Here is an 18473-nt window from a genome sequence, read left to right as displayed (position 1 = left end):
AGATTGCAACTGCATTTTGATGCTCTGTTTCTGCACATTCAACCTTTCTGGCTGACCGGTCCATGCGATGTGTAGGTACGGTTTGCGATGCGATGTGAGATACGAGTGATGGCCATAAACAATCCGGAATGATGGACGTTTTTTGATGATTATTGTCCAGGCTACGGTCGGTTATGAGTACAGTAACTCCACTGAATAGAAGTACAATTGGGTGGTTCACAATATGTTAGGGAGTTATCTATCCTTTCTTTATTTGGAGTTTGCTTGACAGTTTGTCAACTGGGTTCAAACCTTGAAATTTTGACATCATTTGGAACCTTGGATGAATTGGAAATGGGAAATGTCAAAAAAAATGTCATGGGGTTGCTATTACTAATTTGCTGATAACTTTTTCCAAACGTTATTTACAATTCGGACTTTTTGATTATCATGTAATACTTAAAGAATCCTAGAACTTTGTCGAACAGTTCATTGTGCTATCTCATAAGTATGAAGCATGAGAACGAAATTTTTAAAATGTCATGCTCTCACGCTGCCAATTTCAGATTTAAAACAATGACCTGTTAGAATAAATTAGAGGACTACATGTTTATAAAAAAAAGCGCAATTGTAAATAGCTTGTGAAAAAGGTTATAACAAATTAGTCCCATGACACCGGAATGACATTTCCCATCACATCAACCGGATTCTGTTTCAAAACAACAATATTTTTGCAATTAATTGCATATTATTCGGCAGCTCGGCCGTACAAATATCATTTTTTAGTTAAATATCTTGGCTGCGCATACGCACAGCACATGTTTTTAAATGGACAAATTGATATGAAATTTTTCAAAAAAGAATTCACGTGTCTTGGGGGGATTTGGACCCTCAACCCCCTACTCACTAGATAGGCGTGATAACCGCTACACAACAAGACCACTTAAAAGTCACGTTTGTGGAAAAGCCATCAGAATCCGAGTACCAACCTCCACCGCGGTTAGCTCTTGCATTAATAGATGAATAATATTATTTATTTATTTTATTTTATTTTATTCATGCTTCTCAAAAAACTTAAGACTTTAGTCTATTTTGTTTAAGTGCCGAGGGTAAGAGAAAGGACATTGCTTTAAACTTAATTTAAAAATCACAAACAAAACATTATAAAGTTAATTATTGATTAAAATGATCAAAACATTCCTCTTTAACCTTCCTAGTGCATTAAAAAAAAAGTTACACATTGTGCATTAGCGGGTCAAAAATGACCCCATTTTCGAACCGATTCTCAATCTTTTGGAACCAAATTGAAGGTATGGATTCCACGGATGTCGTTACGGACAAATTTTTGCACTTTGGCCATTCTGGTTCCCAGGAATCGATGTTGAAGGAACATAGATTCTTAGGCCAATTTTTGGCGTGATTTCTTGCCTTTCGAAGGGTGATTTTGGAAATGCTCATTAATTTGCGTAGCAATAATTCTAATAGAATGTAGCCATTGTCCATTTCCATGGATCAACACAATTCCTGGTTATTACACGGTCCGGTGTCCCTCCGGAAGATCCGGAACATCCGTAGAAGTGGTCAATTCATTGAACTCATCCTAGAAGAGCGCGGTTTTTTCCAAAGCTTTTAATTATCGAACGCTGAGTAACAAATGATTGTGGTTACCCATTTTGGTGGAACTGGGTGGCCACCGGAGTCCTCCGGAAGATCCGGAACGTCCGTATAAATGGTCAATTAATTAAACTTATCATATAAGAGCTCGGTTTTTTCCGAAACTTTTCATTATCGAACTACGAGTAACAAATGATTGTGGTGACCCATTTTGATGGACCTGTGTGGCCGAAGGTCCTTCAGAAGATCCGGAACGTCCGTAAAAGTATTCAATTCATGAAACACATCATAGAAGAGCGCGGTTTTTTTTTCCAAAGGTTTTCCCTATAGGACTTTGAGTAGCAAATGGTTGTGGTGACCTCTTTTGGTGGAACTTGGTGGCCACCGGAAGTGCCCCAGAAGATCCGGAACGTCCGTAAAAATGGTCAATTCATGAAACTTATCATAAAGGAGCACGGTTTTTTCCAAAGCTTTTCATTACCGAACTTAAAAAAAAATCTTTCTATTATCGAACTCTGAGCAAGACACGAAGGAATGTCGTGACCCGTTCTTATTTACCAAAGTGACTTACGGAATATACGGAAAATCGGTTAATTGATGTACAGCAACAGCTCGCTAACTGGGTCCTTTTTAACTGGACTGTTTTTTAACTGGGCGTTCGCTAACTGGGCCAAAGCCCAGTTAAAAAGCAGTTATCCGTCAAAAAACAACAACAATGACTCAGTGACGAGAGGACTCTGAATGGCATATTCTTTAAGCTTCATGTAAAACACGATCACAACAATGCATCGTGAATTCCCTCGTCAGCCCAGTTAAAAAGGGGCGTTCGGTAACTGGGCTGGTGTTCTAGCCCAGTTAGCGAACGGATGCTGTAATACATACTAGAAGAGCCTATTTTTTTTAAATTTCCTTGTCGTACTCTGAACATGAAATTATTGCCGTGACTTTTTCTCACGGATGTGAGTAGCAACCAAAGGCCCTCCGGAATATCCGTATCACATGTAAAAGAGATCAATTCATAAAACCCACCTTAGAAAAACACGCCATATAATCCATAGAAGAAGAAGATAAAGCACACTATTCTTCTAACCCTTTTTATTTTCCTAATTTTAGAAACAAATGATCATAACCAATTCGCATGGATTGCCCACTATATGTCTTCAGGTACATTCAGATCATCCGTAAAATCGGTCAATTCATGAAACGTGTCATAGTTTTCCTATTTTCGTATCCTGAGTAATGGATGATCGTTGTAACCCATTCTCAGGAACGTAGTCACCAATGAAGCTCCGCAAGATCAAAAAATCTGTAATTATAGTCAATTAATGAAAAATCAAGATGACACGATTTTTATTTAAACCCAGAAAATATTCTCAAATATGGCATAATTTGCTTCTGTGAGTCGATATTCAGTCATAAATCATCGACTCATGAAGGTTTGACTTAAAATAAAAATTACTTTGGTTGAATCTTTTGACAACTTTTGGTCAAAAATTTCTTGCAAGATGATGAATCATGAAAAACCAATCTTATAATTCTAAATTTTTATTAACAGGGGTTCTATAATGGCAGCAAAGAGGTTCAACTACAAAAAAACACCTGAAATTTTCTTAAGTTTTCAGGGTGACAATATCAGGTCGAAAACGTAAAAAAATCGAGGGTAGACAAAATCGCGAAGTGACAAAACTGGGTTGATACTGTAGGCTAACATGATGAAACTTTTATGCCCAGAGAAGACGAGAAAGTTTCCAACCTAAAAACTTCCTAGACCGGACCGGGAATCGAACCCCGCCACCCTCAGCATGATCTTGCTTTTTAGCCGCGAATCTTACCGCACGGGAAAGGAGGGCCGCGCAGAAAACATCACAACAACCTTCATGAGATGAACAATAAGTAGAATAACAAACAGTTTTCAAAAGATCGTGTTCAAGTAGGATGAGTATCAAGTGTTGACCAATTCGTAGGAACTTTAGAATGACATCCAGTGATCGCTTAACCCAAGTAACAAATCAGGTTATATCAAAGTTTTATAGCGTTCTTCGAAACCTAGTCTCAAAACCTCCCATGCCGACTTCACGGTTTTCACAACCGCCTGGAGATCGCTATATAACCATGTCACGGCCTGTTGGCCCAGTTTTATTGCAGCCAGTAAAACCTAATATGCAACCCACATCAGGAGCATCCGTTTTATAAAATTTTTATCGACCTCTTCAAGCCCTCCATAAAACATATAGCATAAAACCATCTCCCGACTACGAAGTTTTAAGGTCCTTGGTAGGAGCGCTATAAAACTATGATATAACCTCTTCCAAAAGTTGTTACAACCAGCATTCGCACTCTTTTCCAGCCGTCCAAACATTGACGTTTGTTTATTTTTTTTCCTAAATCTTTCCCAAACAAATATATTTGTCTCTCAGCAATTCATGAAATCCAATCATCAACAAAAAGTTAGATCTCTGATTATCCACCATGTTGAAATAACTCAAAGTTTATAATTGTTCAACTTCAGTCCATGTATGTTTGGAACCATGCCATTAATTATTTATGGTGAAACCAAGATAAAAAAGTACTATAAAATCAGTGCGCCTCATTAATTATGCAATATATGATTATTTTACACCATCGTATTAAACTAAATTTAAGAGAAAAGCTTCTGAAAAACAGCTGTATTTATTATAAAAGTACTATGCTAGTTAAGAAAAAATAGGTTGTTGCATTACACCTCTACAACGACCATAGAAATGCATATTTCCAGGTATTAAATCATGTCGTTCATCCTTTTTATTGTTTGTGGCGACATGTTTTTCATATAAAACTTCATACGCATGAAATATGCCTCTATAAGACTCATACTCCTGAGTTGGTTATATCAAAGCAATTTATGTAGCCTGAGGTTTTATCTCGTCTTTTATACGTCCATGATATGACCAGCAAGTTTTATGCTGGTCTAAATCGCAGCCTGCTGGTTTTATTCAGGTTTGACGTTTTGACTGCAGCTACGAGAAAGTCGACGCTAGAAATAAACAAACTTTTTTAATCAACATAACTATCATTGCTAAAAATCTCAAAAAGTAAGTATTTCTTTTGTTATTGTACAACGTTATTTGTATCTCATTATTTTTTTTATAGAATGCCCTTCAAAGTTGTACAGACCGATGAAGATGGGGAGCTGTGTCTCAGCGTAGTCCCTTCCGGCTGGGAAAAAGACGGTTTTCTATGGTGGCCAAAGGCGATGAGCGCAGCCAAATTGATGTTGGATGAATCATCTATGCCTACAAACAAGTGGCAGCGAATGCGTTGCGTGAAAAAGCGAGAGTGCCGTACTAAATTGGAGGCTGAAGCCGAGATCCGCAAAATGGAAACACTCCCTGACACCGAAGCAGAGGAACCCCCAACTGCAGCCAAAAAACAGCGGAAGCAAATCATTTCAAATTCAAATGAACAAAAACATGTTCCGAAGAACTTCAACGAATTTGTTCCTGTTGAGATTCGCAATCCGGAAGTGTCAGTAATGACGGAGCCGAGAATTCCAGATACCACGGTAAGTAACTAGAGAATATGCAGCTTTCGTTTACTGTATAAGGGAGCATCCATAAATTACGTAACACATAGAGGGGGAGGGGGTTGCCCGAAGTGTGACAATTCATACAAACATTTTAAATGATTCATACAAAAAGTGTGACAGGGGGAGGGAGGTTGAAAATGGCCATTTTTTGCGTTACGTAATTAATGGATCTTCCCTAACATACGTATATTTCATTGTAGGTTGCGTTGCAGTTGCCAGAAGGAGCGTTCAACAATATTGTATATATGAACGAAGATGTTGGAGCAGGTACAAGTGGAAGTGAAGTTACAATCCAGTCTGTCGTGAACACGATTTCACAACCGCTATCTTTGGAGGATATTGCAACCAACCAGGTTATCATCGTCGAGAATCAGACAAAAATAATCAACAGCCTTGCTCAATTAAAAACAAGTATGGACTATTTTCATACAAGAATGGACAATATTGAATCAGTCCTGTCAGGCAGTAAAGCGTCAATGGACAAAGCTCAATCAGAGGACTGTTTCAAACCCGTTGATTCACTTGAGATGCTCGATGCTTTGGAGATGAGCCTGAAGGACGATACTGTTTTTTCCAAATACGTCAAAATCATGAGTCACATCTGTGGTACAAATGGAAAGGAGGATGGCATTGATTGTTGCTATCGTCTTATCGATCATTTTATTACTCGACAGTTTCTAACGAAATGTTCTTGGACGGGAATTTCAAGAGAAAATGTTTCAGAGGAGCCCAAGGGAGAAAGTGAGCTTCAATCGAAAATTTCATTATTGGCTTATCGACGTATTCGTGAGCTATTCTTGAAATTGATTCTGCAAGCCGACTACACCTTCACGGTTATAAAATGTGATGCATTTTTCAAGCGAGTTTTGAAAAATAGTAAGCAGCGTGTACTGTCAAAAACAGTATCTAAGCATAAGAATCGTCCGGCGAACCTGCAGTATGGAATCCGAAACAAACAGCCGCATTCGTCGAACCAAATGGGAGCATCCGGTGAATCCAGCCAATAAGAACTAACTTTCGCCGTTATAGCAATTAAGATTTTTTTTATTGTTGTTCATTTTCTGGTTTTTAATAAAGTACACTTGTTTGTTACTTTCTTGTTCTTATATTTTAATAGAGATCTTCAGTGAGTAGCTATTTTACAAAGTATGTAATAATGGAAAGAATACACTACTGGAATCTATAAGCGGAATGCTAACCATCTTGCACTTAATTTGTGTAAGATCATACAAAGCTTTATGATTGATTTTCCCATTAGATTGATAAATATGAAGCACATTAGATCTTATCGGAGTCTCGAAAAATAATTGCATGTCGTTCAACTTGCTACCTGACAATTTTATAACACCATCTTGCTCTATAGCGCAATCCAAAGCTACAATTTTATTATCATTGGTCAAAAACCATTTGTTAGATGAATCTGTCGTCAACGTAAAATTTTCAAATTCGACTTTGGAAAACGATTTGTTCGGTTTATTCATAAAATTTTGATTACTGGTGCTCATGGATATTTCATTTTTTAAAACTGGTCGTTTAGTTTTTGGTTTGAAATTTGCATTTCTAGTTACCTGATTCAATTCACTTAGACGTTTGGCGATCTGTACTAATGGCTTACTGCCAGTTCGAATGAGATTTTTTATCTCAAATAGTTTACTTTCGAACGGATATGCATTAAACTTATGCAATGGGCCGAATCGTTTAACATCTTCGATCAAATGCATCAAGTTATGAAAATTACTAGTTACGTAATCTTCACCGTAGATGCTTTTGAACATGTCAACAAAGTGTGTTAACAATTGGTGAGCCAACTCGAGCATAGAAGAATACATATCTGACGAACAAATTGTAATAGCACAAAAGAATACTAGAAAATGTTCATAGACATGCGGAGGCAAAACAGGTTTTAAGATGACGATGGATGCATAATGTAGAAATGTACGAAACTCTGAACCTTTCCAATGTGAAAGACAGTCCAGGCCTCGCATTGATCTGTGTATCTCTAGCGGCATTCTGAGCTGTAACAATTTCTTCGAAATGTCGGTTGAAATGCTAGCAGGCCACTTGGTTCTGTATGATCCGACGCTTCCATCACGCCATCCAAGAAGGAGTTTCTTCATGATGCCCAGATCGATCAGATGAAGTGAATCGCCTACAGGGAAATCCTTAATCATGTCGATTGGAAGTCTCAGCAACGGTGAATCGCTTTTATGGTGCGATCCATAGTCCTTGTTCCGAAACCCTTCATCAGTTCGGGTTGGGCAACTGCTTTGTGGGTAGAAATTAGTATGTGAAACATGTGAATATTCTCCCCGGGAAACGCATTTCTGGCATCCATTCTGAGCATTGAAGTTTGCCACACCTGTATACAAAAATAAGCCATACAATACGCATTCAATGAAACTGTGATGATTATGTATTTACCTTTGATAAATGCTCTAGCTGGCGAATCACATACAAAGCAGCGGATGGAAACAGTGATTATGAATCCGTTGATCATAATTCCGTTTTACAGACATCTATCATTTCGTTGAAAACGGGTCCAGGAAAGCTGTTAAATCCGTGGCCTTATGCATTCCGCTATAGATGCCTATCACCATTGGTTTGATGTAGGGAAACTCGTCAATATTGAAAAGGATTGGCCAAAACTCGTCCTTGGAACTTTTGTAGACAGGAAGTCCATCCATGTTAATCTTTATTGATATGTTTACTGGTTCCTTAATCTCGCTGAAAACTTTTTCAATGCAAGACTTAAATCCGTGATGCCAATAATGTCCATCTCCAACCGGAATTAGTGAGATCGTCTGCGTTGTTTTAAGGAGAGTTCGTGGATCTTGCGGAAGAGTGTTAGATAGTCGCCGGTTCAGTATTTTTAGTAGCTCCTTAACTGCAATATGTCTTATGTTGTTAGACAGAGCCCAACGTCTTAGATCATCAACTATATCATATCATCGTCGATCTCATTGGAACCAGTATCACTATCCACATCAGATTTGCAAAAATATTCCGAAGATGTGTTGTTAACATCAGCAGCATACTCGGGCATACCTGCTTCCATTGTATCATGTTCCAATTGATCCATGCCTGACTGATCCGGAGGAGGAAGCTCGAGAATCACACTAGAATGCTCTCGTACTGTAGAAACGATATCGCTCTGTAACAATGATTGATGGATTTGCCGCAAATTTTCTCTAACTTTTCTCCTGTAGGATCCACTAGCCTTAAAATTTTTCCAAGCACTCATTTTTTCTAAGTTTACTGTGATTATGACTGAGACAAAATGCAAAACAAACAAAATTCAAACTTCGAATTAAACAGTAGAAAATGGTAGAAATAAATTATGAATTCTTGATCAAAACCTATCTGAGAGTAACAATTATATAAAGGTTTTAATCTGGAATTCATAAAACTTGAAAGCTTATATAAGTCCTGAATAGAACCAACTTAAAACTTTCTGCTTGTTTTATTTTGGTTTTATTTTATAGTTGTAAGATGGAATACAGAACCAACTCAGAACCCATAATAAAACTTGCAAGCGTAAGTTTTATACTGGTTGGCAGAAGAGAGTTCTATAGTACACTTGCGGACCAACTAAAATGACAACTATATAAAACCGATATAAAACAATAAGCATTTTGGCATGCCTCTATAAAACCACCATAAAACTATGATAAGTCTTCCAAGCATCCAAATTGTTACTTGGGAAGTCATGTGTATATGAATTACTAGAGAGCCTCCACTGGCCATTCAAGTCCATGTTTAGATTTCGATAATAATTTTTTTGTAAAACCATGCTCCTATGATTCGAGATTTTTTAGTTTGCAGCTTTTAGGAATATTACGGGCATTATTCATGAAGGAGTGGCCACACAGGTCCATAAGAATGGGTAACGATAATTTTTTATAATTCAGAGAATGTTAATGAAAAGCTTTACAAAAGCCGCGTTTTTCTATGGTGAGTTGCATGGAATGAACATTTCTACGGATGTTCCGGATGTTAGAAAGGACCTCCGGTGGCTACTCAAGATCATTTAAATGGGTCACCACTATCTTTTGTTACTCAGAGTAGCTTTGTGAAAATCGCACTCTTCCATAATGAGTTTCATGAATTGATCACTTTAACGGACGTTCCGAATCTTCCGGAAGTCCTCGGTGGCCACCCAGGTCCTTCAAAAAGGGTCATCATAATCATTTATTACTCAGCGTTCGGTGATTCAGCTATTCCATGGTGAGTTTTATGAAATGACCACTTCTACGGATGTTCCGGTTCTTCTGGAGGAACTCCGGTGGCCACTCAGGTCCACCAAAATGGGTCCCCGCAATCATTTGTTACTCAAAGTACTATGAGGTAAAGCTTTGGAAAAACCGCACCCTTTTATGATAAGTTTATTGAATTGGCCATTTTTACGGACGTTCTGGATCTACTGGAGGACCTCCAGTGGCCACCCAGGTTCACCAAAATAGGTTCCCACAATCATTTGTTACTCAAAGTACTGTGAGGAAAAGCTTTGGAAAAAACCGCACCTTTTATGATAAGTTTCATGAATTGGTCATTTTTACGGACGTTCCGGATCTTCTGGAGCACCTCTGGTAGCCACCCAGGTCCACCAAAATAGGTCCCCGCAATCATTTGTTACTCAAAGTACTATGAGGAAAAGCTTTGGAAAAACCGCACCCTTTTATGATAAGTTTCATGAATTATCCATTTTTACGGACGTTCCGGATCTACTGGAGGACCTCCAGTGGCCACCTAGGTCCACCAAATTGTTACTTAAAGTACGATAATGAAAAGCTTTGGGAAAAACGCGCACTTCTAGGATGAGTTTCATGAATTGGCCATTTTTACGGACGTTCCGGATCTTCTGGAGCACCTCCGGTGGCCACCCAGGTCCACCAAAATAGGTCCCCACAATCATTTTTTACTCAAAGTACTATGAGGAAAAGCTTTGGAAAAAACCGCACCCTTTTATGATAAGTTTCATGAATTGGCCATTTTTACGGACGTTCCGGATCTACTGGAGGACCTCCGGTGGCCACCCAGGTCCACCAAAATGGGTCACCACAATCATTTGTTACTCAAAGTACGATAATGAAAAGCTTTGGGAAAAATGCGCACTTCTAGGATGAGTTCCATGAATTGACCATTTTTACGGATGTTCCGGATCTTCTGGAGGAACTCCGGTGGCCACTCAGATCTATCAAAATGAGTCACCATAATCATTTGTTCCTCAGCGTTCGATAATGAAAAGCTTTGGAAAAAAAACCGCATTCTTTTATGATAAGTTTAAAAAATTGACCACTTTACCACGTTCCGGATCTTCTAGAGGACCTTAGGAGACCACACAGGTCCATCAAAATGGGTCGGTCACCACAATCATTTGTTACTCAGCGTTCGATAATTACAAGCTTTGAAAAAAATGCGCTCTTCTAGGATGAGTTCAATGAATTGACCACTTCTACGGATGTTCCGGATCTTCCGGAGGGACACCGGACCGTGAAATAACCAGGAATTGTGTTGATCCATGGAAATGGAAAATGGCTACATTCTATTGGAATTATTACTACACAAATTTATGAGCATTTCCAAAATAACCCTTCGAAAGGCAAGAAATCAGGCCAAAAATTGGCCTAAGAATCTATGTTCCTTCAACATCGATTCCTAGGAACCAGAATGGCCAAATTGCAAAAAACATCCGCGGATTCCATACCTTCAAATTGGTTCCAAAAGATTGAGAATCGGTTCGAAAATAAACTTTTGGGAGCGAATTCAATTTGGGGTCATTTTTGACCCGCTAATGCACAATGTGTCATTTTTGTTGTTGTGGCGTTCCTAGAGGTCGCTGATAGCTGGTTATCACCCCAAAATTTTCATTTCCAAAAGCTATCTCATTTGATTACAAAGCTACAACGTTTTTAAATCATCTCTGGGGCAAAATAGACCCCAATGCACTAGGAAGGTTAAATACTAATGTTGAATTAATAGACTGAATACTCGAATGTAATTCGTTACAGAACTGAATGCCTTTTACAAAAATAAGTTTCCATAAGGTGACGTTCTATGTCGTATTATATGAAACTTCCTGACTCTCTGACTTCTTAGTGGAATTAACTTGGAGAGTAAATATGGAGGATTTTGATTAGTTATAAAACTATGAAGTAGAACAAGGGTTCTCAGTTTAACAAATTTATCAAATTCACAGCCAAACGACCCTATCGGCTAAATAATCCTTGCGGCCAAATGACTCTTTCGGAAATGACCCGTTCGGCCTGATGACCATTTCGGCCTAAGGGAAGATCCATAAAGTACGTCACGAAAGACATAAGGTCGTAGGCACAAATGAACTAAAATACAAAGGGTCGAAAATAAAAAATGTCGAACGGGACAAAAGTTCGAAAAGACAACACGCCGAACGGGACAAAAGGTCGAAATAGAAAAGAAACAAGGTTTCTTACCCCACTCCTGGCATAACATGCGTACAACTGCATTTATGACTTTTGTTTGCTCCTTTATTTAATTGAAGTTTTAAATTTTAAGTTCTTCAGGATGAAACTTTCCTTAAATTGTGTAAGCCGTCTAATATCTCAATGGAGTTACATTTGCTGTTTTTGCACAACATCGTTTGAAAAAGGTTTTCATAGATTTGAATTACAGGTGCAGTACTTATTCCAGTCACAGCGATTGCTTTTCCGGCACACTTCAAATCAGTTCCCGATATAAGCAATATTATACTCTCAACATCTTACTCTTATACTATCAGAACGATAGAAAATGCAACGTAAACAAAAATATGAGTGTGCCTCGGGTCGCGACGATAGGCATAATATACGTTAGGCATAATGGACGTTTGGCATAATTCTGCCATCACCACCTCGGCATGATCTGCCTAGGATCCGACGTATAACACGCGTCAATAACGAAGCTCCATCACTGCTAGAGATTTAAACAGCCATCCAAAGCATGAAATCAAATAAAGCCCCAGGGGTCGATCGCATATCAGCCGAGATGCTCAAAGCTGACCCCATGACATCCGCTCAACTATTGCATCGTTTATTTCGTAATATCTGGGACACCGTATCTTAGTGAATGTGCCCAAAAGGGCGCACCGTTGCGAAGTTCATCGTTGCTTCCGAAACAATCAAAACAAAATGAAATGCTAAACGTCATTATCTTTTCAATTTATTGGAAAGAGCTACCCTACCCTCCGAAAAATTAATTTTTTTTGCTGTTTTTTATTTGGGATTAAAATTCTGATGGAAATACTCGTTTTTACGCACAGCCCATATAACAATTCAAAACTTATGAAAAATTAGTGCTTCTGGTGGCTACCTTCCCGAAAACCTTATATGGCTGTGCATGTTGTACAATTTTGACTCCGCCCTAGAAAATTTGGTTCGTTTCGAGTAAAGTTGGACCGTCTGTGGGCAAGCTGTTCTATTCAACAGTCATACCCACAGATTAGACGGTCTGACTCTACTCCGACCGAACTGAATTTCCTGGGGGTGTCAAAGTTGTACAACATCATGTCGGAGCATGTCTTCTTTTTCTTATTGGCATTACATCCCCACACTGGGACAGAGCCGCCTCGCAGCTTAGTGTTCATTAAGCACTTCCACAGTTATTAACTGCGAGGTTTCTAAGCCAGGTTACCATTTTTGCATTCGTATATTATGAGGCTAGCACGATGATACTTTTATGCCCAGGGAAGTCGAGACAATTTCCAATCCGAAAATTGCCTAGACCGGCACCGGGAATCGAACCCAGCCACCCTCAGCATGGTCTTGCTTTGTAGCCGCGCATCTTTCCACACGGCTAAGGAGGGCCCATCGGAGCATGTATGGGGCCCAAAAAGTTTTTCATATTTACTTGGTTGGGTCGTGATCGTTGTTGTTCTTAGTTTTAAACGAATTCCAAGAGTCCCTTTACTTGGTATTCATTGACTACGAAAAAGCTTTCGATCGTATCAATCACGAGAATATGTGGGGCGCCCTGAGACGCAAGGGGGTTCCTGAGAAAATCATCGGCCTCATCGAGGCACAGTACGAGGCCTTTTCGTGTAGAGTGCTGCACAATGGGGTCTTGTCCGACCCTATCCGGCTCGTAGCTGGTGTGAGGCAAGGATGTATTCTTTCACTTTTCTGTTCCTCATCGTAATCGACGAGATTCTGGTAGGTGCGATTGACCGTGAACCAAACCGCGGGCTGTTATGGCAGCTTATAACCATGAAGCACCTAAACGACTGATGACGTTGCACTCCTCGCGCAACGGCGCTCTGATATGCAGAGTAAGCTCAACGACCTTGTCGAGTGCTCCTCTTCGGCAGGCTTAGTCATCAACGTCAACAAAACCAAATCGTTGGATGTAAACACGGTGACTCCTTCCAGTTTCACAATAGCCGGGCAACCAGTGGAGAATGTTGAAAGCTTCCAATATCTTGGTAGCCAAATGGCGTCAAACGGCGGTACCAAGATCGACGTAGGCGTACGGATCAAGGAAGCAAGGGCTGCCTTTGCGAGTTTAAGAAATATCTGAAAAAACAGGCAGATAAGTGAACGCACCAAAATACGAATTTTCAACTCTAACGTGAAATCTGTGCTGTTATACGCTAGCGAAACATGGTGTGTATCAGTGGAGAACACTCAACGACTGCAGGTGTTCATCAACATATGCCTGCGATATATAATTCGGGCCTGGTGGCCTCACAACTGGATCTCAAACAACGAGTCGTTGTCACCAGAGGCCGATAGCAACAGAAACTCGGGATCGGAAGTGGGGCTGACCTTTTGTCCTTCCGACCTTTTGTTTTTTGAACTTTTGTCCCTAACTCTGCAAAAAGAACAGAGGAAGAAGCAAAAGGAACTCCATATCAGTTCGGACCTGTACATTTTGGTTCTATAGCTCTATTTACCAGAGATGGAGGAGGAGAGGAGGAAAAGAAAAAGAAGAAGGATAAAAGACGAAGAGGAATCATATAATACGTTTAGAATGCGGCTGAATAATAAACTTTTTGAAAAGCAGGTATTTATTATTTATAATAGGGTAAAATTTAGTAATTCTTACCCAATATTACTAGTTATTGGTTTTCCATTCATCCTTTTCCCTTTTCTTTTCTTGACAACCCAGTACCGACGAAACAAATACTTTGAACACAAATCTCGCTAACGCACATCTCAGCCACGCGCTTTACCGGAAAACCTACTCTCGAACGCCACAAATCGAGATCGTCAGTGCACCGGGGAAGTGCAGGTGGAAGAGTTGTTCCGTTAAATATGGCATAATAATTCAAAGTATAGACATCTGGACGGATTGGATTTGAATTATATTTAATTCAAAATTGAATGGTAAATCTACCTGATCTCAGAGGCACGGAATGCCTCGTACTTGAGGGACCAACGGCTGTTGATGATGCTGATGATGACGATGATGCCGATAGTGTCCCGAAAACGTATTCTACTCAGCTAAGCTATCGGCGTGGAGACACATCCCGAGCACACAATATGATAGTAATTATAATTTATGTATATAGAATGGCACCAGCCATACAGAAAATCCTAATCACTCTCAAATCACGCAAAGGTCGGAGCTTTTCAGGACGGGGGAAAATTTATTGACAGTTGGGACCTTTGGACAGGAAATCTACCGGGCTGATGGCATTAGAAAACGATTGATTGGACGGTGGATGATGTGGATCCTGGTACGGGAACGGGCAGGGGGGACCATTATGTGATTTCCGAAGCTTTTGCTGTTATTCAAATCATGTCCACTTTGCGGTGTGGTACATAAATTTTGATTGAAATCTGCTATTGTGAACGACGAGATTGGATGGATGCTGTGCATATCACGGTTTTGCAGAGTAACAAACGGCCACGCAGACACAGAAACGCTGGCTGCCTTGGCGGGTAACAGCGGCAGTAGGTGACGGCAGCGAGCGGTAGAGCATCAACATGTACAGCAGCATGTGCGTGTTTGTGCGCCCGAGTGTGGGTGACTGGTAAATTTATTACAAATCAATGATGCATTTTATGTTTTTGTCCAGTTGGGCAGTTTGTAATGAATGGGCAGATGATGCGATAAATACTGCAGGCAATAGCCATTAGTGGGTAATTTTATCGAATTAAACGGCGATAGTTGATGAAATGCAGCACAAATCGTGTAATTTGCGAAACCAGTTGGGAATTCAAAATTAGTGGCAATGGGATCAATTTGAGGCATTCGTTTTCCATTGTGGCATGAGGGTGCGATTATGTTTCTAATGCATTTGTTTATTAGTGAATGTGTGCTTTTTTTGTAGATATATTACGGTGTTTACAATATGCACACTTTGTTTCATTTTAAGTTATTAATTATGAATGTATCAGGGAAAGATAGGTATATTATATTTAGTATATTCCTTTGGAATGTTAATATAAAAGTCTTTTTTGATCGTTCTCGCGTTATACCTAATGTTTCACCAACAAGCTGATCCAAGCTTATTTTCTTTCCAGTTTACGAAGCATCTTGAAACGTTCAGATATATGAGTGGATTGGGGCCCTCCTTAGCCGTGCGGTAAGACGCGCGACTACAAAGCAAGACCATGCTGAGGCTGGCTGGGTTCGATTCCCGGTGCCGGTCCAGGCAATTTTCGGATTGGAAATTGTCTCGACTTCCCTGGGCATAAAAGTATCATCGTGCTAGCCTCATGATATACGAATGCAAAAATGGTAACTTGGCTTAGAAACCTCGCAGTTAATAACTGTGGAAGTGCTTAATGAACACTAAGCTGCGAGGCGGCTCTGTCCCAGTGTGGGGATGTAATGCCAATAAGAACCCGAGTAACACACGTGTTGTAGATTTATTACAATAACTCATGTACAACCAAATTTGGTCACATTTGAGTTACTGCAACCAAATCAGAGTGATTTGTACTACTAGAGGAAGAAGAAGAAGGAGTGCCTTCATTAACATTTCTTTGTAGCAGGAAAGAGCTTTGTCTCATATATCTAAATGTTTCAATAAGAAGTCCGTACAGTGTCCTATTTCATATATTGTTTTTGTACAAAGATGGTCTAGTAAAAGATGAATACACCACTAAGTGTTCCAATGTGTTAAATTCACGATTCGATCATCTTGGATTTTAGTATGGGAGAGCGAGTTTGTTTTCGTTTTGCACTGAAAATGAATTTTTCACCCCCGCCGTCTTCTCTTCCATAAATTTGGCAGATTGGAGCACCTCGTAGTGTATTCATCTTGGTCTAGTAGCCTACAAATCTGAATATGTCGACATAAGGAGAAAAAATCCAGAAATATATTTTTACCGCTCATGAAAAAATCTATTCCTCCGCTTATTTGAAACCGCAGCAGAAGAAATCACCAATGCAATGCTGCACCTGCTGATGTTGCTGTGGTTTATCGACGTCAATCACTCACGTAAGCGGGCCGCCGACGGCAACTGATCATGTGGACAAGGGAGATGAATCAGTACGTGATCCGTTGCTATTACGTTTGCACCAGGATGGAGACGGATATGTTCGGCAGACCGGCGATGCTGGAGATGTTCAATGAGAGGTTCCCTCGGTTTGCACCCCAGCTTGACCAGAACAAGTTGTACCAGAACAAGCGGGAAGTGCAGAGGGAACTAGGAGAGGAGGAGGAGGCAAGATCAAGCGATACGTCGAGAAGGAGTTCTGTTGGGTTGAATGCATCAATCGCAAGTAACCGTCGCGACAGGACCAACAGTGGAATTGCAGCGAGAGCAATTGCAGGACGAACTAGCTAATCATATGGGCACAGCAGTTACACAGTTCCGTGGGACAGACCCCATGTCCCGACACCGGATACCCAAGTTGCAGTACTCCTATCGGTTGACGAGTACAGTAAGCATCCTTAACCAGGATATTTTGCCACAGTACTTGGAAACCGTGGAGAACATTGAGGAGCTGCAATTTATCGTGTATTCGGCTGCAGTGGCTGTTGTAACAACGTTGGGATTGCGAACGCGCCCACAAGGTAAGAGTGATGGACGCGCACGCTCCAAAGCACGAAAACCCGCGTGGATGCGACGTCTGGAGACCCGCATCGCCACACTACGGTCAAAGGTTGGTCGATTAACACAGTACAAACAGGGGAATCGATCAACCAGGCTAGTTCGGAATGTTGCTGAAATTGTGAAACTCACAGAACGCTGTGATCTCACCGAGGCGAACATAACTGAGATCCTCGACACCCATGTCAGCGGTTGAGTGCTCTTGCTGAACGACTGCGACGTTATGGAGAATGTTCGAAGAGGAAGGAGCAAAATCGAATGTTCAACATCAACGAAAGGGAGTTCTACAACCACATCCGAAACGACAAAGCCGACTTTGGCGAGGGCCTTCCGGAGATTGGAGAAGTCACGCAGTTTTGGTCCAATCTATGGGAGAACCCCGTCATACACAACGGCGATGGGGTGTGGATGGCAGAAGAAGAGCGATATTGTGGTGGAATTGGAGACATGACCGCTATCAACGTGACCGCCCAAGACATACGTGAGGCTACCCGGTATACCAGGAATTGGGCTGCACCAGGACCCGATTTTGTGCATAATTTCTGGTGGAATGCTTCAACACGGTACTAGATAACCCCGGGCAGCTACCGGAATTCATCACTAGGGGTGTCACTTATCTTTTGCCGAAGGATCGGAACACTTTGAACCCAGCCAAGTACAGACCAATAACGTGCCTTTCGAGTCTGTACAAAGTGCTGTCATCGGTAATAGCGAGGAGGGTGCAGAACCATTGCGACGTCAACAACCTGATGACCGAGGAACAAAAAGGTTGTCGACGTAACACACGAGGCTGCAAGGATCAGGTCATCATTGATGCAGTCGTTGTTGGGCAGGCCACCCACAAGCAAAGAATCATGAACATGGCGTATATCGACTATAAAAAGGCATACGACTCAGTATCTCACTCGTACCTTCTTAAGGTACTGCAGTTGTATAAGATAGACGGTAACGTCATCAGTACGCTATGGGGATGTGGAGCACATCCCTACACATTACCGATGGAGAAAAGATGTTACGGTCCAGGACTCTCAGCATCAGGAGTTGCATATTCCAAGGCGATACCTTTAGTCCTCTATGGTTTTGCCTTGCCATGAACCCTCTTACTCACTTAGAGCACTCAACCAACACAACTATGGCTATCATTTGAAGAGTGAGGAAATGAGTACAAACATTACTCAAACCTTCTTAATGAACGATTTGAAGCTGTTTGCGGAATCTGTGGAGAAGCTGCACCAATTTCTGCGACTTGTAACGGTATTCAGCAACGACATCCGGATGGAGTTTGGTATCGATAAATG

At 40.6% G+C, this 18473-nt stretch overlaps 1 protein-coding gene across 1 annotated transcript; it reads left to right on the top strand.

The window, feature by feature from the left end:
- The first annotated feature begins 4627 nt into the window (after positions 1-4627).
- Positions 4628-6320, top strand: LOC134217313 (uncharacterized). The gene is made up of 3 exons (XM_062696062.1): positions 4628-4664; positions 4723-5134; positions 5359-6320. Exons 2-3 carry the CDS (start codon positions 4724-4726, stop codon positions 6163-6165), a joined length of 1218 nt encoding a protein of 405 aa, XP_062552046.1. The 5' UTR covers positions 4628-4664; position 4723; the 3' UTR covers positions 6166-6320.
- The last annotated feature ends 12153 nt before the right edge of the window (positions 6321-18473 follow it).

The sequence above is a fragment of the Armigeres subalbatus genome, chromosome 2 (genome assembly GCF_024139115.2).
Source record: "Armigeres subalbatus isolate Guangzhou_Male chromosome 2, GZ_Asu_2, whole genome shotgun sequence".
Taxonomy (NCBI): domain Eukaryota; kingdom Metazoa; phylum Arthropoda; class Insecta; order Diptera; family Culicidae; genus Armigeres; species Armigeres subalbatus.
Note: the sequence above shows the minus strand (reverse complement) of the source record. Positions and strands in the feature narration are given on the sequence as shown.